Source organism: Ambystoma mexicanum, chromosome 4p (genome assembly GCF_040938575.1).
Source record: "Ambystoma mexicanum isolate Mex_15411 chromosome 4p, UKY_AmexF1_1, whole genome shotgun sequence".
Classification (NCBI taxonomy): Eukaryota; Metazoa; Chordata; class Amphibia; order Caudata; family Ambystomatidae; genus Ambystoma; species Ambystoma mexicanum.
This window is the reverse complement of record NC_090927.1, coordinates 85538-107705: the sequence shown is the minus strand read 5'-3', so window position 1 is coordinate 107705 and position 22168 is coordinate 85538. Positions and strand designations below refer to the sequence as shown.

The window sequence follows — 22168 nt, the reverse complement described above, 5'->3', positions numbered from 1 at the left end:
CAGCAGCGCACTGACACACCAGGCCCAGGCTTCCATGCTCGCCATAATAGCGGGAGGAAGGCACAAGAGCAACATGCTCGCCTTGGGATCAAGGTGATGCCATGGGTGTGATGCCACGCGTGCAGCAGCGCACTGACACACCAGGCCCAGGCTTCCATGCTAGCCATAATAGCCGGGAGGAAGACTCAAGCACAACATGCTCGCCTTGCGATCAAGTGATACCATGAGTTTGATAAAACACTGTGGGGGGCTCTTGAGCGGCAGCTTCCACCCGAGGCTCACAATATTATCACACATAACAAACAGAAGCCTCTATTCAAAACTTCCTCCCGGCTATTATGGCGAGCATGGAAGCCTGGGCCTGGTGTGTCAGTGCCTATGGCTCACTAAATCTCCGGAAAGTCTAAATAGCTCTCATTTGGTTGTTCATCTGACGCCTATCTAGGAAAGGGGCTAGAAGATGGGCTGGCCCTAGCCTAACTCACTACTTTCCTGTCTTAGCTGCTAGTTAAAACCCAGGCACTCGAGTGAGTGTTTTTTTCTTTTAATCTCACCCTCTTGAGTGTATGAAATGATGCAGGCAGTACTGCTGTGCAGATAAAAAAATCAGTTTTAACAACCCACGCGCTCGAATAGTCTGAGAGTCCTGGGGTTCAGGGGATTATCCTGAACACTTAGTATTGGTCTACCGGTTTCAGCGGATTTTGTCATGTCTAACGGCTTTCTTCAGGACCAGATCACAACCTTCAGTTTTGTCTTCATGAAATACAAAGGATAGCCATGCTCCTCCTCTGTGTGGGTAAGAAGGCATTTTTCTTCTTCTATTTTTAGCCGTCAAAGTTCTGGTGTTTTTCAAGGGATTTGCGGTTAGTTCTTCCAAATTCTCCCCATAGGCTCTTCAATTGCCACTTATGGATAGTTATTTCTCTTTCCTTTCTGTTGTGGCTCAAATTCAATTTCTTCCTTTGCCGCCTCTCAACGCGGAGCTTCTTCCGAGGCTGGGTGCCTATTTGAGTACAGGCCCAGGCTTCCATGGCCACCATAACAGCCGGAAGAGAGGCTGAAGTGCAACAAGGTGACGCCATGGGTTTGATGCTATGCGGGCAGCAACGCATTGATACACCAGGCCCAGGTTTCCATGGTCACCATAATAGCAGGGAGGAAGGCTCAAGCGCAAGTTGCTGGCCTTGCGATCAAGTTGATGCCATGGGTTTGATACCCCAGTCCGGCTTACTTGGGCATTCACGCCCCCCCCCCCCAAGTTTCCAAATTGAGTACCAGGAGCGGTAACAATAATGGCATTGATTACTAAAGTGCTTAGAAGCTGGAGGAGTCTGTCAGACAGGTTTATGTAAATCACAAAATGATTACTATTATAATGAATCCCACTTACATCACACGCTAAAGACCCCAGCTAGCACACTTACCCACACAACCTCGGGCACCAGGCTTCATTGTGTTATGCCCTGAGCCTGGTCATGGTGCCCAATGGCACCCCTTTTGCCCTCTGCCTACTTACAATGAGTCATGGCAACCATGTGCCCCCAGCCTGTTCAGAATGTGTTATGGTACCATGGCTCGCTGAAGCAATGCCTTGATGACTATGGCATGACCTATGACCCAAGGCTGGTCACAATGTGCAATGGTGTTCCACCTTACCCTTAGCCTGGTGTTAACTTGTCACTCGTGCTGGTTCCAGCATGGCCACCTTGAGTACAGGGGCTCACGCTGGCTAGGGCCCCCTTTAATGATAATGATCATCCTAGCGCAGCCCTGAGTGTGCCCCACATTCTGCAAGAAAAATGAAAGGAAGTTATGTTTTGTAATTTATGTAGGCATTTGCATAGCACACATGTACTGTGTGGCATTGTAGCCCTGCAGGCTTGGGTGGAGGTGTCTGGCTGCATCCTGGGTGCAGAGATGTAAGGGTGTGTGCTCGGAATGTGTGCTATGTTTGTTTGTTTGTTTGTTTGTTTTATTCATTTCTAATGCTCACCAGACCCGAGGATATAAGGGTGCAGCAGTATTCAATATGCGAAGCTTAGGTTACATGGTTGCAGAAGATAACATACAGGCGATGCTACAAAAAATAATGCACATCTATAGGTAGAATACATATACAATGACAGTAGAATATAATGTACAGGTAGTAATGATGAAATGGAGAATGAAATACAAATAATAATGTTCAGGAAGTGATAAACACAGATAGACAAGGATGAGGATAAGGAAGGAATATATACAGGTGGAGTGAATATGTACTGGTGATGTGAGGAATCTGGCATGGGAGCCCTGCAGGCTTGGCTGGAGCTCTTTGACTGCACCATAGGTGCAGAAACGTAAGGGTGTGTGCTTGGAATGTGTGCTATGTGAATCATGCTGAGTGGCATGGGAGCCCTGCAGGCTTGGCTGGAGCTCTTTGACTGCACCATAGGTGCAGAAAGGTAAAGGTGTGTGCTTGGAATGTGTGCTCTGTGAATCATGCTGAGTGGCATGGGAGCCCTGCAGGCTTGGCTGGAGCTCTTTGACTGCACCATAGGTGCAGAAACGTAAGGGTGTGTGCTTGGAATGTGTGCTATGTGAATCATGCTGAGTGGCATGGGAGCCCTGCAGGCTTGGCTGGAGCTCTTTGACTGCACCATAGGTGCAGAAAGGTAAAGGTGTGTGCTTGGAATGTGTGCTATGTGAATCATGCTGAGTGGCATGGGAGCCCTGCAGGCTTGGCTGGAGCTCTTTAACTGCACCATAGGTGCAGAAACGTAAAGGTGTGTGCTTGGAATGTGTGCTATGTGAATCATGCTGAGTGGCATGGGAGCCCTGCAGGCTTGGCTGGAGCTCTTTGACTGCACCATAGGTGCAGAAAGGTAAAGGTGTGTGCTTGGAATGTGTGCTATGTGAATCATGCTGGGTGGCATGGGAGCCCTGCAGGCTTGGCTGGAGCTCTTTGACTGCACCATAGGTGCAGAAACGTAAGGGTGTGTGTTTGGAATGTGTGCTATGTGAATCATGCTGAGTGGCATGGGAGCCCTGCAGGCTTGGCTGGAGCTCTTTGACTGCACCATAGGTGCAGAAACGTAAGGGTGTGTGCTTGGAATGTGTGCTATGTGAATCATGCTGAGTGGCATGGGAGCCCTGCAGGCTTGGCTGGAGCTCTTTGACTGCACCATAGGTGCAGAAAGGTAAAGGTGTGTGCTTGGAATGTGTGCTATGTGAATCATGCTGGGTGGCATGGGAGCCCTGCAGGCTTGGCTGGAGCTCTTTGACTGCACCATAGGTGCAGAAACGTAAGGGTGTGTGTTTGGAATGTGTGCTATGTGAATCATGCTGAGTGGCATGGGAGCCCTGCAGGCTTGGCTGGAGCTCTTTGACTGCACCATAGGTGCAGAAAGGTAAAGGTGTGTGCTTGGAATGTGTGCTATGTGAATCATGCTGAGTGGCATGGGAGCCCTGCAGGCTTGGCTGGAGCTCTTTGACTGCACCATAGGTGCAGAAAGGTAAAGGTGTGTGCTTGGAATGTGTGCTATGTGAATCATGCTGAGTGGCATGGGAGCCCTGCAGGCTTGGCTGGAGCTCTTTGACTGCACCATAGGTGCAGAAACGTAAGGGTGTGTGCTTGGAATGTGTGCTATGTGAATCATGCTGAGTGGCATGGGAGCCCTGCAGGCTTGGCTGGAGCTCTTTGACTGCACCATAGGTGCAGAAACGTAAGGGTCTGTGCTTGGAATGTGTGCTATGTGAATCATGCTGGGTGGCATGGGAGCCCTGCAGGCTTGGCTGGAGCTCTTTGACTGCACCATAGGTGCAGAATCGTAAGGGTGTGTGCTTGGAATGTGTGCTATGTGAATCATGCTGGGTGGCATGGGAGCCCTGCAGGCTTGGCTGGAGCTCTTTGACTGCACCATAGGTGCAGAAACGTAAGGGTGTGTGCTTGGAATGTGTGCTATGTGAATCATGCTGAGTGGCATGGGAGCCCTGCAGGCTTGGCTGGAGCTCTTTGACTGCACCATAGGTGCAGAAAGGTAAAGGTGTGTGCTTGGAATATGTGCTATGTGAATCATGCTGGGTGGCATGGGAGCCCTGCAGGCTTGGCTGGAGCTCTTTGACTGCACCATAGGTGCAGAAACGTAAGGGTGTGTGTTTGGAAAGTGTGCTATGTGAATCATGCTGAGTGGCATGGGAGCCCTGCAGGCTTGGCTGGAGCTCTTTGACTGCACCATAGGTGCAGAAAGGTAAAGGTGTGTGCTTGGAATGTGTGCTATGTGAATCATGCTGAGTGGCATGGGAGCCCTGCAGGCTTGGCTGGAGCTCTTTGACTGCACCATAGGTGCAGAAAGGTAAATGTGTGTGCTTGGAATGTGTGCTATGTGAATCATGCTGAGTGGCATGGGAGCCCTGCAGGCTTGGCTGGAGCTCTTTGACTGCACCATAGGTGCAGAAACGTAAGGGTGTGTGCTTGGAATGTGTGCTATGTGAATCATGCTGAGTGGCATGGGAGCCCTGCAGGCTTGGCTGGAGCTCTTTGACTGCACCATAGGTGCAGAAACGTAAGGGTGTGTGCTTGGAATGTGTGCTATGTGAATCATGCTGAGTGGCATGGGAGCCCTGCAGGCTTGGCTGGAGCTCTTTGACTGCACCATAGGTGCAGAAACGTAAGGGTGTGTGCTTGGAATGTGTGCTATGTGAATCATGCTGGGTGGCATGGGAGCCCTGCAGGCTTGGCTGGAGCTCTTTGACTGCACCATAGGTGCAGAATCGTAAGGGTGTGTGCTTGGAATGTGTGCTATGTGAATCATGCTGGGTGGCATGGGAGCCCTGCAGGCTTGGCTGGAGCTCTTTGACTGCACCATAGGTGCAGAAACGTAAGGGTGTGTGCTTGGAATGTGTGCTATGTGAATCATGCTGAGTGGCATGGGAGCCCTGCAGGCTTGGCTGGAGCTCTTTGACTGCACCATAGGTGCAGAAACGTAAGGGTGTGTGCTTGGAATGTGTGCTATGTGAATGATGCTGGGTGGTAGGTGCAGAAACGTAAGGGTGTGTGCTTGGAATGTGTGCTCTGTGAATCATGCTGAGTGGCATGGGAGCCCTGCAGGCTTGGCTGGAGCTCTTTGACTGCACCATAGGTGCAGAAACGTAAGGGTGTGTGCTAGGAATGTGTGCTATGTGAATCATGCTGAGTGGCATGGGAGCCCTGCAGGCTTGGCTGGAGCTCTTTGACTGCACCATAGGTGCAGAAACGTAAGGGTGTGTGCTTGGAATGTGTGCTCTGTGAATGCTGAGTGGCATGGGAGCCCTGCAGGCTTGGCTGGAGCTCTTTGACTGCACCATAGGTGCAGAAACGTAAGGGTGTGTGCTTGGAATGTGTGCTATGTGAATCATGCTGAGTGGCATGGGAGCCCTGCATGCTTGGCTGGAGCTCTTTGACTGCACCATAGGTGCAGAAACGTAAGGGTGTGTGCTTGGAATGTGTGCTATGTGAATCATGCTGAGTGGCATGGGAGCCCTGCAGGCTTGGGTGTAGGTGTTTTTCTGCATCATGGGTGCAGATATGTAAGGGTGTGTGCTTGGAATGTGTGCTATGTGAATCATGCTGAGTGGCATGGGAGCCCTGTAGGCTTGGGTGGAGGTGTTTGGATGCACCATGGGTGCAGATATGTAAGGGTGTGTGCTTGGAATGTGTGCTATGTAAATCATGCTGAGTGGCATGGGAGCCCTGCAGGCTTGGCTGGAGCTCTTTGACTGCACCATAGGTGCAGAAACGTAAGGGTGTGTGCTTGGAATGTGTGGCAGGCTTGGGTGGAGGTGTTTGGATGCACCATGGGTGCAGATATGTAAGGGTGTGTGCTTGGAATGTGTGCTATGTAAATCATGCTGAGTGGCATGGGAGCCCTGCAGGCTTGGCTGGAGCTCTTTGACTGCACCATAGGTGCAGAAACGTAAGGGTGTGTGCTTGGAATGTGTGCTATGTGAATCATGCTGGGTGGCATGGGAGCCCTGCAGGCTTGGCTGGAGCTCTTTGACTGCACCATAGGTGCAGAAACGTAAGGGTGTGTGCTTGGAATGTGTGCTATGTGAATCATGCTGTGTGGCATGGGAGCCCTGCAGTCTTGGCTGGAGCTCTTTGACTGCACCATAGGTGCAGAAACGTAAGGGTGTGTGCTTGGAATGTGTGCTATGTGAATCATGCTGAGTGGCATGGGAGCCCTGCAGGCTTGGCTGGAGCTCTTTGACTGCACCATAGGTGCAGAAACTTAAGGGTGTGTGCTTGGAATGTGTGCTATGTGAATCATGCTGGGTGGCATGGGAGCCCTGCAGGCTTGGCTGGAGCTCTTTGACTGCACCATAGGTGCAGAAACGTAAGGGTGTGTGCTTGGAATGTGTGCTATGTGAATCATGCTGAGTAGCATGGGAGCCCTGCAGGCTTGGCTGGAGCTCTTTGACTGCACCATAGGTGCAGAAACGTAAGGGTGTGTGCTTGGAATGTGTGCTATGTGAATCATGCTGAGTGGCATGGGAGCCCTGCAGGCTTGGCTGGAGCTCTTTGACTGCACCATAGGTGCAGAAACGTAAGGGTGTGTGCTTGGAATGTGTGCTATGTGAATCATGCTGAGTGGCATGGGAGCCCTGCAGGCTTGGCTGGAGCTCTTTGACTGCACCATAGGTGCAGAAACGTAAGGGTGTGTGCTTGGAATGTGTGCTATGTGAATCATGCTGAGTGGCATGGGAGCCCTGCAGGCTTGGCTGGAGCTCTTTGACTGCACCATAGGCGCAGAAACATAAGGGTGTGTGCTTGGAATGTGTGCTATGTGAATCATGCTGAGTGGCATGGGAGCCCTGCAGGCTTGGGTGTAGGTGTTTTTCTGCATCATGGGTGCAGATATGTAAGGGTGTGTGCTTGGAATGATGTGCTATGTGAATCATGCTGAGTGGCATGGGAGCCCTGCAGGCTTGGGTGGAGGTGTTTGGATGCACCATGGGTGCAGATATGTAAGGGTGTGTGCTTGGAATGTGTGCTATGTAAATCATGCTGAGTGGCATGGGAGCCCTGCAGGCTTGGCTGGAGCACTTTGACTGCATCATGGGTGCAGAGATGTAAGGGTGTGTTCTTGGAATGTGTGCTATGTAAATCATGCTGAGTGGCATGGGAGCCCTGCAGGCTTGGGTGTAGGTGTTTTTCTGCATCATGGGTGCAGAGATGTAAGGGTGTGTGCTTGGAATGCGTGCTATGTGAATCATGGCTGGGTGGCATGGGAACCCTGCAGGCTTGGGTGGAGGTGTTTGGATGCACCATGGGTGCAGAGATGTAAGGGTGTGTGCCTGGAATGTGTGCTATGTAAATCATGCTGAGTGGCATGGGAGCCCTGCAGGCTTGGCTGGAGCTCTTTGACTGCACCATAGGTGCAGAAACGTAAGGGTGTGTGCTTGGAATGTGTGCTATGTGAATCATGCTGGGTGGCATGGGAGCCCTGCAGGCTTGGCTGGAGCTCTTTGACTGCACCATAGGTGCAGAAACGTAAGGGTGTGTGCTTGGAATGTGTGCTATGTGAATCATGCTGAGTGGCATGGGAGCCCTGCAGGCTTGGCTGGAGCTCTTTGACTGCACCATAGGTGCAGAAACGTAAGGGTGTGTGCTTGGAATGTGTGCTATGTGAATCATGCTGGGTGGCATGGGAGCCCTGCAGGCTTGGCTGGAGCTCTTTGACTGCACCATAGGTGCAGAAACGTAAGGGTGCGTGCTTGGAATGTGTGCTATATGAATCATGCTGGGTGGCATGGGAGCCCTGCAGGCTTGGCTGGAGCTCTTTGACTGCACCATAGGTGCAGAAACGTAAGGGTGCGTGCTTGGAATGTGTGCTATGTGAATCATGCTGGGTGGCATGGGAGCCCTGCAGGCTTGGCTGGAGCTCTTTGACTGCACCATAGGTGCAGAAACGTAAGGGTGTGTGCTTGGAATGTGTGCTATGTGAATCATGCTGGGTGGCATGGGAGCCCTGCAGGCTTGGCTGGATCTCTTTGACTGCACCATAGGTGCAGAAACGTAAGGGTGTGTGCTTGGAATGTGTGCTATGTGAATCATGCTGAGTGGCATGGGAGCCCTGCAGGCTTGGCTGGAGCTCTTTGACTGCACCATAGGTGCAGAAACGTAAGGGTGTGTGCTTGGAATGTGTGCTATGTGAATCATGCTGAGTGGAATGGGAGCCCTGCAGGCTTGGCTGGAGCTCTTTGACTGCACCATAGGTGCAGATACATAAGGGTGTGTGTTTGGAATGTGTGCTATGTGAATCATGCTGAGTGGCATGGGAGCCCTGCAGGGTTGGCTGGAGCTCTTTGACTGCACCATAGGTGCAGAAACGTAAGGGTGTGTGCTTGGAATGTGTGCTATGTGAATCATGCTGAGTGGCATGGGAGCCCTGCAGGCTTGGGTGTAGGTGTTTTTCTGCATCATGGGTGCAGATATGTAAGGGTGTGTGCTTGGAATGTGTGCTATGTAAATCATGCTGAGTGGCATGGGAGCCCTGCAGGCTTGGCTGGAGCTCTTTGACTGCATCATGGGTGCAGAGATGTAAGGGTGTGTGCTTGGAATGTGTGCTATGTAAATCATGCTGAGTGGCATGGGAGCCCTGTAGGCTTGGGTGTAGGTGTTTTTCTGCATCATGGGTGCAGAGATGTAAGGGTGTGTGCTTGGAATGCGTGCTATGTGAATCATGGCTGGGTGGCATGGGAACCCTGCAGGCTTGGGTGGAGGTGTTTGGATGCACCATGGGTGCAGAGATGTAAGGGTGTGTGCCTGGAATGTGTGCTATGTAAATCATGCTGAGTGGCATGGGAGCCCTGCAGGCTTGGGTGGAGGTGTTTGGGTGCATCATGGGTGCAGATATGTAAGGGTGTGTGCTTGGAATGTGTGCTATGTAAATCATGCTGAGTGGCATGGGAGCCCTGCAGGCTTGGCTGGAGCTCTTTGACTGCATCATGGGTGCAGAGGTGTAAAGGTGTGTGCTTGGAATGTGTGCTATGTAAATCATGCTGAGTGGCATGGGAGCCCTGCAGGCTTTGGTGGAGGTGTCTGGGTGCATCATGGGTGCAGATATGTAAGGGTGTGTGCTTGGGATGTGTGCTATGTAAATCATGGCTGGTGGCATCGTAGCCCTGCTACTTAGTCCCACTGTCTTTCATCTCCTTTCTCTTGTGTTGTATTTGAGCATTCTGTCTTTCTGGAGGCAATTAGAGCTCTTATGTTACCATGTCTCTCCCTGACAGTAGCCTTCGCCTGCAGCTGGAACTTGACATGTAGTCTCCCTTCATCATGGACGTGGTCTGAAAACAATCTGTGTGAGAGACGTGTTCTAAAACTTGGGCATGTGTCTGTTTGCAGAAGATTGTTTGGAATGAAGGACATGATGCGAAAAATAAGGCCCCCCCCCAAAAATAATGGGGTGTCTGTTCATCACACTATAAACATATATTCAAGAGAGTGATTAGATCGAAACCATTTGGAAAAGAAACCTAGACATGATAAGAGCTTGTCTAGAATTAGAACAAAAGGGCTTAAACAAACCACCACATTACTTAATGCAATTTCCCTCGTATCATTACAGGGACATGTTGATGAGAGTGCGTTTAAACTTACTGGCTACTGGAGGGGTGCAATTAGCCAGGAAACAAATAACGCTAGCGCAATCACATTGTAGATACTGTGGCTCGCCAGGTAAAACTGAAACTTTGTGCCATCTTGTGACTGCTTGTGTAGCCCCCAACCATCTGCGTATACCTGGCAGACGGAGCCTCGTTTCTCTTCAGTGTGGTTCCAACCGTCCCCCCAACAGTTTATAATAGTGCTATAGACCACGCCTTCCGGCCATATCAAGAGTTATGGCACAGTAAACCTTGTTACATGCCCTTGCTGCGCTCTGGCCTTTAACACAGTCTTTAGGCCCCATAACTCCCAGTACGGCTATCGGGCTTGGTCTATAAAGATATTGGATAAGCAGATTTGGAGGAATGGGAATGGTGGGTCAGCCATGAATGGATAAAAGGTGTCCAGGCCGTCATAAGATTCATGCAGTTATCATGTCCCATTGGAAGGAAACATCCATACTTTCTGGCCTTGCCTGAACTTAAATGTCATCCTTGAGCTTCCGGATCTGGAAGGGTAGTAAATCCCAGCGTTTGGCGGTCTGTATTGAGAAAGAATCACCACAGTACTGCACATTTGACCATTGTGGCATTTCCATCTCTAGTAGGGTTTTGAGAGAAGGAGTGTAGTTATCTAGGAATGGAGTTGCAAAATGGATCTAGAATCTGCACTGGTAATATCAAGAGTGAACATCGATGACTGTCACAGATTTTCTTGAAAGCGGCTCTGAGGGACGTGGCTCTCGCTCTCATCTAGAGATAGCAAGGTCCTCCCTTAATCGGGCATCCCTGTTCCTCATGTTGGTATCTACTGATTGGTAACCCCTACTATCTAGGTTCTAACTGCCTGATCGAGAGGGCATAAAGGCAACTTCCTCATCCATTTAACTCCCTCCGAGATTCCAAGGTCTGACCTACTCTACTTCTGAGTTATGTAAGGAACTCGTGGTGGCAACAGTAAAGACAGACACAAGTGATCACAGTTCAATGGTGTTAATAGAACTGTATAAATGGGTGAGAGAAACGCCTAATCTGAACCTACCTCTAAGATGGGAGCAAGCTACGACCATCAAATCATAAAAAGTCAGTCCTAGTGGCATCTTGTCAAATAAAAAGGGCATATACTAAAAAAAGAACGATTGCCAATCCTTACAGCTAAGTTACACAAAAAAAAAATTGTGTGGGATACCAGAAAAGAAAGAAGTGTTCACAAAAATGATGTCAGGATGGTATAGAAAGGTCTCATTTCCCCACGTTTTAGCAGGGGACAAGGTGGGCCTCTTGATCACAGCACACAACTGGGCTTCTCCACCACGAGGCTACAGTTTTTCCCAGCGGTATCATGAACTTTGGTGGTCAAGTCTCTCCTAAACAAAGTATCTTGCCCCTGATGGCCTGATGAATCAAAATAACAAAACAAAAAGTTCCTTCTCATAATCTTGTTGGTTGGGTGATGACTTGTCACCCTGTGACCCCCCTCAACCGAGCTTCGATCCTTCTTGACTATCAGCCTCCCTCGATCGGGTTCACGACGGCCTTTTTACCCCTAATATTTTCACCTGTAGAATTCAGGAGTCTTAATGCATTTTTAAACAATCTTTCACGGTGGACATCCTTCAACCAGGTTCACTCTTGTCAACACAATGTTCACGGGTTATTGGTTTTCAGCCTGCCCTGCAAGCATCCCTCAGCCGGGTTAACTTTTGCCAGTTACCCAAATCACATTGCTTTATCACAAATGCGTGATTCACTTCCCTTTAGACAACCTTTCCCTGTGGACATCCCTCAGCCGGGTTCACATTTGCCTTAGCTTTCCTTCACAGGGTTATTGTGCTTCACCACTGCCTTGTAGGCATCCCTCAGTCGGGTTCACATTTGCCTTCCTCTTGGTTATGGGTCAAAGACTTTCGACTGTGCAAGGGTTCTTTTACTCATCGATTGTATGACCACTTTGACCTCTTACAACAGGCTCTCCTAGGGTCTTCGAGTATCTGTAGTTTTAACAAAAGGGGACCAAGCAAAGTCTTTCGAATAAGCACCCACGTGGTGCCGGACCACTCTGCAGCGGTCTTTCCCTGGCTTTAAAAGTTCATTACCACACAATTTCTTTGTTCATAGGTTCTTTCATCTTATATCAGGTTGCCACTTGCAACTTTCGCCCAACACAGCTCGGTCCACTATCGGTTCTCACTCCGACTCACCGGCTGGGTTGAACTTCTTGGCGTTTCTTGTCTCTGGAGTCAAGGACGGTACCACAGTAGCAAGCACCTCTCTCCTCCTTGGTTATCAGTGTAGGAGGACTTTGTGCACCTTTGACATCTGTCACACCACACACCAGCTGTAGTTCCCGGTCTTACGATTACTTTCACTGAGGTTTCACGGCCCGGGGTTGAAAGGGCCAAGGACACTTCCTTCCTTGTTGTCCTCTCCATTCTCGCCGCCTTTCTCCTTCTCTTGAACTGCCATCCTGGGACAGCCACCTCCTTGTGCGTTTTGACTTACTCGTAGTGTGCTCTCATAGTCCACCTTTTATCCCTTTGGGGAAGGGAAAGGGCCGTCAGGTGTGTGTGGTTATTATCAAATGCCTGACTCTGCCTGACCTTTGTGTTGGGACATGTCAGGTAAACGGCTCTGGTGTTAGTTTGTTGTCTCTCATGGTGTAAGAAAGTGTTTGTGTCGGAAAGGGGGGGGCAGGGTTTAAGTCCCTCTTCACTTTCCTTGTTTCCCGTGTAGAATTCGGAAAGAGTTGCCACGGCTTCGCTGATACGAGGAAGCGGCTGTTTGGTGGTCGTACATCGGACATGGACATAGGCGTTTTAAGTAAGAGTGGAGCTTTGCAGCATGTTACTTTTCTGTCCGCTGGCTTATTCCACAGCTTTCACTTATGTAGCGAGTATACGCTGCCATGTGTTAAACTCCCGTTTGCATTTTCATTCACGCACGGGCGACATTGGTGATATTTTATGTTTATCTGCAGTCGGATAGACTTTGTGCCCTGGTTTGCCTAAGCACGCTGGGGTGTTCTAATTGTGTCAGCATATAATGAATGTTTTTAGGTCCCCACTGTGGGGGATACTAGACTAACAGGTTTTTTTCTGTGTTTCTCTTTTTTTCTGTGTTTACAGATTTATATGAAACACCTTTAAAATCTATGAGTTAAATGATTGGACTGCATCCTTACACATTTGCGGGACAGTGAATGACAACTCGTCGTGTTGTTTCTTTTGGGTGTATCCCATTGTTGGATCACTCTGTTTACACGGCCAGGTAATGTGTAGTTGTGGTTTGCCACTCTGGTATGCCTACTATTTCACATACAGGTTGTTCCACATTGGTTTCGCTCTTTCTCGTACACTTTGGGTGATGGTGTACTCCGCTTACCTTTGGTGATTCTTTCACCTCTCATACTAATTTGACCACATTTACAGTGGTTTGGCAAACTAATATAATATATAATATTTTGCCTCCCGGATAGTGACTATTGGCAGTCCTATTTTTGAATACTGTGAATTAGGTTTCACGCCTAGCGTGATTGTTTTAGGCCCTTGGTAATATGGTCATGGTGACTGTTTTTCTCAACCTCTCTTTTCACTTTCAAGGCCTTTGTGCCTCGTTGTTGATTAAGATGGTGAATGGTGTTGAGTTAACGTTTGGTGAATACTGAGTCCTTAGGTTCTTTGTGTCCCTTTTATCTTGCAGCCGGTGTGTACCACATCTGTTGGTGGATGTGCTTAGGACCCCTATTGCACAACATTGAAAGAATTTTAATACTACAAGAAAAGAGTGTTTGTTTTCCCCTGAAGAGAGTTCAGCCATTGTATGGCAACAAGAACTGAAACATGTCACATGTCGGGATTATATACATTGTTGAGAACACATTTGTTTTATGATATTGTGATTTGCTGCTAAGATTGTGTTTGCGTATGTGGTATAAATGTTTTATGATGAATGGTCCAAATTGAATATTTGAACTGTATTTTTATGATCAGTTGTTGTGCTGAAATATGGGTCTATTTTTCTAATTGTTCGTATTTTTCGAATTGTGATGTATAAATCAATTCATATATTTTTGTACTTAGTTGTACTTTATCTATTCTTTCAAGATATAAGTACTCGTGTTCCACTCTGGAATACTGGTAGGGTCTCAGTATTACACCTGTACTTTAGTAGTGTTGTGTCCTATCTCTTTGTTTAAATATATTGTGATACCCCCTAAAGGTAGAGATAGTGAATATTAGGGGAATATTTTGTTTGCCCTTGTTTGATTTACTAGTTTATGAGGCTCAGTGTGGTCTCGAAGGTTGTTTTTTGAAGTATATATGGTAAGTGTAGAGTACCTGTCCTTGAAGTGATGATAAAATGACCATCCCATCAGAGAAGTGTTTGGCTTACAGTTAAGATTATGTAAAGAAACTTTTAGATTCCCTTTCAGTTTTGTCTACCATAGAAGGCAGCACTACTAGTCGTGACCAATGGGATGAATCTGTTCAGTTTAGGAAGCGTTTAATACACACTGAGCTTCACGGTGCCATAATGTTAGAATATCTCAAGACTCAAACACTCCCCCAAGGTTTGATTGTGAGGAACGAACCACGTTTGTTCCTTGACAATAAAGAGTTCCAAATCAAATGGAGTTAAATCTCTAACAAATGCGGGCGAGACTGGCTCGTATTAATTATAGATACAGCCAATGAAATCTCCAAAAAAATAGAAATAGACATCAATAAAATTCAGGAAGAAATAAAAAAAGACATGGATTTGGAAGCCTTTAAAACCAAACTAGAACAACATCTTAAGGGTTTGATAGACTTTAAGAATGACACTACTCTTAAGGGTTAAGAGAATGAAGAAGGACATATCTAACTTTACCCGTGAAAAAGCTTTTCCATATGTAGTGGAGGGGCATAAATTTGACACATATAACCAGACCCCTAGTAACACCAGAAGGGTCAGATTTCGGGACACATCTTATAGCTTGAGTGATGAAAGTACCACAGGTGACGGTGGAGAAAATCACCCCAATATGACTCGGGGTAGAGGTAGAGGCCAAAGAGGTGCCAACCGTCAGAGACGACAAACGCCTTTTTTAGGGCAAGGCCCGAACCGAGGGAATTGGGACAACCAGGTTCGGACACGGAGCATGTCAAGAAATCTATGGTAATGAATTTATCCACCTATATTTTGACTACGGCAGAAGAAGTGATTCTGAACAATGGGTTGAACTATGTGATTACTAAAAGACATGGGCCCTCATTACAACCTTGGCGGAGGACCATGGTGCTATTAGCACCATGGTCCATGCCGCTAAGGTTACGATTCCGCCATGGTGGATGGCGGAATTACCGCCCCATTCCAAGGTGAGTGGGGCAGTAATTCCCCATTCACCATTTGCCCTTCCCCATTCCCATTTTTGCCCCATAGGGCATAATGGGAATGGGGAAGGCGCTAATTACGGCACTGTAAATTACGGTGCCGTAATTAGCTCCAAAGTCCCTTTGCGGGTTGAATTTTTAACGCTTGCTAAAAGCAGGCGTTAAACACCACCCGCAAAGGGACACTTGTAATCAGGCGTTAAGGGTTAATGGCGCCGACGGCGCTGTTAAACCCTTAACGCCTGAGTTGTAATGAGGGCCATGATCCGTTCAAAATCAGAACTGAGTTTTACGCTTTTATGCGTAAGGTCCGTCTAAATGAATTTTTCAAAGATGGTAATGAATATGTCAACAAGAATCTGAGTGGTTTACGCAATCCTTCCACATTTTGTGCCCCTACTCATTCTTACAGCCCTGAATCTTTAGTTTTTGAAAGACAGGTACTGAGGGAGGTATTGAACCTAGAAAGTAAAGAGAAGTCTTTCAATTCTAACTTTAGCAAATCCCAATGCACTTTAATTTCCAAATTGGCTCAAGACAAAGATGTGATTATCAGACAAGCTGATAAGGGGGGAGACATCGTCCTGTTGAATCGTACTGATTATGTGAACGAATGTGAGAGACTATTGTCTGATGGCAAAAGTTATACTCGCCTTACGTGTGATTCTTCCCCAGAGTTGTCTTCTATCATCAGAGAAAAGGTCACAAGAGCCTTTGAAACAGAAATGATTTCCAAACAAGAATGTGATTTTTTGATTTGTGACACTGGTCGAGTACCAGTGTTTTATATACTTCCCAAAGTTCATAAACACCCTACCATGCCTCCGGGTAGACCCATTGTTTCGGGGGTAAATTTGATTCTTGAACCATTGTCTAAATTTGCAGACTTCTACCTTAGACCGTCTGTAATTAAAATGGCGAGCTATTTGAAAGATACCACAGATGCCATAAACAAGATAAAAAATCTGCCCTTTGAAACTGGTAAGACACTTCTTATTTGTTTAGACATTCAGTCTCTGTACACCATGATTCCACAGTTAGCAACTCTGGAAGTGATTGAGGAAATCCTTTTGAATAGAGAGGATGGTCATCCAGTTAGTAACAGTTTCATCATGTGGTGCACAGAATTTGACTTAACAAAGAATTTTTTCCAGTTCCAAGGCTCCTTTTATCAACAAACAGAGGGCACGGCAATGGGTGCAGCTATGGCCCCAAATTTAGCCAACCTGTATGTTGAGTTTTTCGAGAAGAGTGTGATCTATGCCAACAACAACCCGTATCTACGGTTTGTGAGAAGGTGGCTGAGGTATATAGACAAAATTTGTATTGTCTGGGATGGTTCCATGAGCTTAGCTAATGAATTTATCATCTGGATTAACCGACAAAATAGGTTTTTGAAATTTACTGGTACCATACAGGAACATCAAATGGATTTTTTGGACATTACCATTTTTAGCCATTTGGGGGTCCTCAAAGTGAGACCCTACAGCAAAGAGACTGATAAGAATGCACTGTTGCATTACAATAGCCATCATGCAAATCATTTGAAATCCAATTTGCCTTACGGACAATTTCTTAGGGTTAAACGTAACAGTAGCCTGAAAGAAGACTTTGTTGCGAGTGCGAACACTTTGTCTCGCAAATTGTTGGATAAAGGGTACCTGGCTAAATTGGTTAAGACCTCCTCTAAAAGGGCTTATAACAACAACAGAGAGGCAATTTTGGAAAAAACTAATAAAGAACGGAGAGAAGTGGGCCCTGTATTTGTCAACACCTTCTCTAATCTGTCGTATAAGATAAAAAATGTCATTGGCAAAACATGGAAAAAAGTCTACAATAATAAAGAATCACCCCCGTCTTTAGTATCTTACAAAAAGAGCCAGAACTTGAGAAATATACCAATTAGGAATGATGTTACCATCAAACCTTTCATGCCTGTGAAACAAACTACTCTGTGGGGCCTTCCCCCTGTTTTGGGCCATTTTTCCTGTGGTCATTGTGTCATGTGAAAGTTCACCAGAACTACCAAATCTGTCCAGATTAATCCAGATCTACTTTGGACAATGAGTAGCATGACAAATTGCAATAAACACAATGTGATTTATATGATTACATGTCCTTGTGGCCTTCATTATATCGGTAAAACTAATAGGAAATGCCGCACAAGACTTATTGAACATCGCAGTTGTATTAAAAACAAAGTCCTCACAGCTCCTATGGTCAAGCACTTTGTAGACATGAAACATGATTATACCAATTTTGAATGGGTGATTTTGAAAAAAATTGAAGGCATTAACAAAGAGGTAATTGACCAAAAACTACTGAATTTTGAACAAAAAATAATATTTAAATTGCAAAGCCATGTGGTGGGTTTAAATGATAATGTGGATTGGCACCAAGTTCATCTATGAGATATCTGTTGATCTATTAGGAAAAACAAATGTGCTGACTATAGTGTCTGTGAATCAATATTGAGGTACGGCAAGTTTCCATGAAAACATGTATAATTCTAGAGGAATCATGCAAGTCATTGAATGCAGTTGTTGTGCACCCACTGCATTTTATAATCATATGTGCCTCCACACGGAAGTTTCAACTGCATTCAAATATTTACTGTGGTTTAATAATTTTGTGCCATTGTACTAATTCTGGTTTTGTGCAGTCAAGTTTTACACATGATTTTTTGCTGTGTGTAAACTACCTTGCTTTGTTACATTCATTCAATCTTGTGCCCCATAGGGAGTCTATTCCTCTCTGTATCACTCTAAAATGGCGCCACTCATGCAAATGAGCATATATAGGGCGTCTAGTTTAAGTCCCTCTTCACTTTCCTTGTTTCCCGTGTAGAATTCGGAAAGAGTTGCCACGGCTTCGCTGATACGAGGAAGCGGCTGTTTGGTGGTCGTACGTCGGACATGGACATAGGCGTTTTGAGTAAGAGTGGAGCTTTGCAGCATGTTACTTTTCTGTCCGCCGGCTTATTCCCCGGCTTTCACTGATGTAGCGAGTATACGCTGCCATGTGTTAAACTCCTGTTTACATTTTCATTCACGCACGGGCGACATTGGTGATATTTTATTTTTATCTGCAGTCGGATAGACTTGGTGTCCTGGTTTGCCTAAGCACGCTGGGGTGTTCTAATTGTGTCAGCATATAATGAATGTTTTTAGGTCCCCACTGTGGGGGATACTAGACTAACAGGGTTTTTTCTGTGTTTCTCTTTTTTTCTGTGTTTACAGATTTATATGAAAGACCTTTAAAATCTATGAGTTAAATGATTGGACTGCATCCTTACACATTTTTGGGACAGTGAATGACAACTCGTCGTGTTGTTTCTTTTGGGTGTATCCCATTGTTGGATCACTCTGTTTACACGGCCAGGTAATGTGTAGTTGTGGTTTGCCACTCTGGTATGCCTGGTATTTCACATACAGGTTGTTCCACATTGGTTTCGCTCTTTCTCGTACACTTTGGGTGATGGTGTACTCCGCTTACCTTTGGTGATTCTTTCACCTCTCATGCTAATTTGACCACATTTACAGTGGTTTGGAAAACGAATATAATATATAATATTTTGCCGCCCGGATAGTGACTATTGGCAGTCCTATTTTTGAATACTGTGAATTAGGTTTCACGCCTAGCGTGATTGTTTTAGGCCCTTGGTAATATGGTCATGGTGACTGTTTTTCTCAACCTCTCTTTACACTTTCAAGGCCTTTGTGCCTCGTTGTTGATTAAGATGGTGAATGGTGTTGAGTTAACGTTTGGTGAATACTGAGTCCTTAGGTTCTTTGTGTCCCTTTTATCTTGCAGCTGGTGTGTACCACATCTGTTGGTGGATGTGCTTAGGACCCCTATTGCACAACATTGAAAGAATTTTAATACTATAAGAAAAGAGTGTCGGTTTTCCCCTGAAGAGAGTTCAGCCATTGTATGGCAACAAGAACTGAAACATGTTACATGTTGGGATTATATACATTGTTGAGAACACATTTGTTTTAGGATATTGTGATTTGCTGCTAAGATTGTGTTTGCGTATGTTTTATAAATGTTTTATGATGAATGGTCCAAATTGAATATTTGAACTGTATTTTTATGATCAGTTGTTGTGCTGAAATAAAAGGGTCTATTTTTCTAATTGTTCGTATTTTTCGAATTGTGATGTATAAATACATTCATATGTGGAAGTGGTGTGCAAGTGGAGCAGTCATTGCAGTCCCCAGTCTTTTGGACCGAATTTGTGAAGCAATTTGGTTTGGAGTCCTACTTCACTGTCTACTACTTCTGGCTGGCTGTGCAGGGGTTAAAAACTCCCAGAACCGCAAAGCGGAGCGAAGTGGTGTGCAAGTGGAGCAGTCATTGCAGTCCCCAGTCTTTTGGACCGAATTTGTGAAGCAATTTGGTTTGGAGTCCTACTTCACTGTCTACTACTTCTGGCTGGCTGTGCAGGGGTTAAAAACTCCCAGAACCGCGGAGCGAAGTGGTGTGCAAGTGGAGCAGTCATTGCAGTCCCCAGTCTTTTGGACCGAATTTGTGAAGCAATTTGGTTTGGAGTCCTACTTCACTGTCTACTACTTCTGGCTGGCTGTGCAGGGGTTAAAAACCCCAAAACCGCGAAGCGGAGTGAAGTGGTGTGCAAGTGGAGCAGTCATTGCAGTCCCCAGTCTTTTGGACCGAATTTGTGAAGCAATTTGGTTTGGAGTCCTACTTCACTGTCTACTACTTCTGGCTGGCTGTGCAGGGGTTAAAAACTCCCAGAACCGCAAAGCGGAGCGAAGTGGTGTGCAAGTGGAGCAGTCATTGCAGTCCCCAGTCTTTTGGACCGAATTTGTGAAGCAATTTGGTTTGGAGTCCTACTTCACTGTCTACTACTTCTGGCTGGCTGTGCAGGGGTTAAAAACTCCCAGAACCGCGAAGCGGAGCGAAGTGGTGTGCAAGTGGAGCAGTCATTGCAGTCTGCGCAGGCAGCAGAGGCAAGGCGAGGATCCCTGTTATATCACCCTGCTGTCTTATCAGGTAACCCCCTTCTGAATCTAACTGTGTCTGCATTATTAACTTTTACGACTGGAGCAAGTGAAGCGTAACAGACCGATTGCGAGCCGTCATTGTTTACAACAGTTGGAGCAGGCTTTAATTTTCTATTTACTTTAGTGCCGCCGTTTCACACTAACCTCTGTTGAGTGAATAGCCGGGTGTAAAGAACAAAAAGTTTTTCGAACGTTGTGCCTTCCATAGCAAGGCTGACAAGAGCGGAGCAGCGACTGTGGGTTTCGCAGACTTTGAGAACTCGTCAACCCGGCGTGGGAAGCAGGAGGAAGGTAGAACGGCAACTGCAAGCATCGTAACGTTTGAGCCGCTCTAATTCTACTGGAAAATCAACCCGCCGTGGAATGCAAGAGGAAAACTGAGTGGTGACTGCGGGCTTCATAGCCTTTGAGCCGCTCAATTACAATATTGCTGTACATCTTCGTGCACCCTACTGAATGGGCGTTGCACGGAGCTTATTGTAATTTGCAGCAACTGCACTAGTTGAACCCATTGGGAATTGTCTTTCTGTTGCAATACGGGTTGAAGTCTTGAGGGCACGTTTAAGCAGCGCATCACACGAGTGCCTTCTTTTCAAATTACACTTTCACGTCAAGGGAATTATGAAATTGAGGAGCACCCCATTACAGGATGATCCAAGAGCCCCTGAATGGGAGGACTCCGAACCGAATAGTAGCCAATTGATTAGTGGCTCTACATGTATTGCAGATGAGCATAATAGTAGCAAAGTGATGGAGGTGGGGGGTTTGCAGATTGATGCTCAAGCAATGGTGCATATAAACTCATGTATTCCTCTCGTCTCCACGCCTGTTAGACATGGAGGGGCCCTAAACTCAGCACCCACCCTAGCCGACAGGTGGAAAAAAGGACTAGAATATACCACAACAACAATAAAAATTCAGAAGAGAATAGAGGAGCATTTTGGGGCAAACAAAATTCTACATGACAAATTAACACATGGACCAGGCAATATGTCATCAAGCTCCTTAGAAGATGGTGATCAATCAGATAAACGTGATAACTGCCATTTAGTTGTGAGCACTGGTGACCTAACCACGAGTCATCCGAGTCCTACAAACATGGAGGATAATCAAGAACTGAGAAGTCCAATGCAGGCCAATCAACCGGTTGAGACATCTGCTGTCATGGACACAAACGCAGCACAGGAAGAAACTCTGGCTGAGGGGCCTGACTTGAATGTCAACACACTAACCGCACTTAGTTATGTGCTGAATTCGCTGGTCTCTGTTTTTGAACTACTAAAAACTGAAGTCCAAGTTCAATCTGGATCCATGATGGAACTCACAAAGGAAGTAGCAGCGTTGGACAGCTCAGTGGCAGGCTGTTGCAACGCTGTTAATGCATGTGTGTTACCAAAATTGCAGTTGATGCAACTGGAATGCACAAAACAAGGTTTAGACATCTCTGCAATACAGAGAGCCATGGCGGACATTCACAATTCTGAACAGGCTGATAGATCCCTTAAACAGGATCTTCTTACTCAATTGCAACTGTACAATCAAAACGTACAGGAACAGAAGAAAAAAGAGCCTGAAGAGGCTGATCCTACAATTGACTGTGAATCATCTTTTTCAGCCTCAATTCTGGAAGAATTCATGAGATTGGCAAATGTGAATGTGGAGCTTTTCCCTGGAAGCGTAATGGAGAAGTCCGCAGCAAAAAACATTAGCAGCCAGCTGGACTCACAAGAGGCTGCAGTAGAAGATGTGGGAACCATAAGCCCCCAACAAAGCAGGAAGAAATTGAGAAAGAGAGCAGCAAGACGGGCAAAAAGAATTAAAGAAATTAAATCTCAAAGGAAAAGGGCAAATTTGGAAAAAAAGACAAAAAATCAGAGTAGAACAAAACAAAATAATTCAGCCACTAACTTATTCATAAAGAAAGTTGGAAATAAGCAATTGGCACTGAAGGAGGATGTCAATGAGATTGTGGAAGTAATGACCCCCATTAGCACACCAGTTAAGAAGGGGGATCCACAAATGAATTGCAAGCAGGCCAAAGCCATTCAACCTATTGATGAATGCATTAAAAAAGCTGGCACCAATAAAAAGATGGTCGAACAAAGCATGCACACAAAGGCATCACAAACTGAAATGCTT

The 22168-nt window shown here is 46.2% G+C and overlaps 1 protein-coding gene across 1 annotated transcript in view; it reads left to right on the top strand.

Moving 5' to 3' along the window:
- Positions 1 to 22168, top strand: part of LOC138453828 (vomeronasal type-2 receptor 26-like) — a 352571-nt gene that overhangs the window by 266337 nt on the left and 64066 nt on the right. The window contains exon 5 of the mRNA XM_069606993.1: positions 11696 to 11717. Within this exon, the coding sequence (XP_069463094.1) occupies positions 11696 to 11717 (22 nt within the window). The remainder of the gene's footprint in view (positions 1 to 11695; positions 11718 to 22168) is intronic.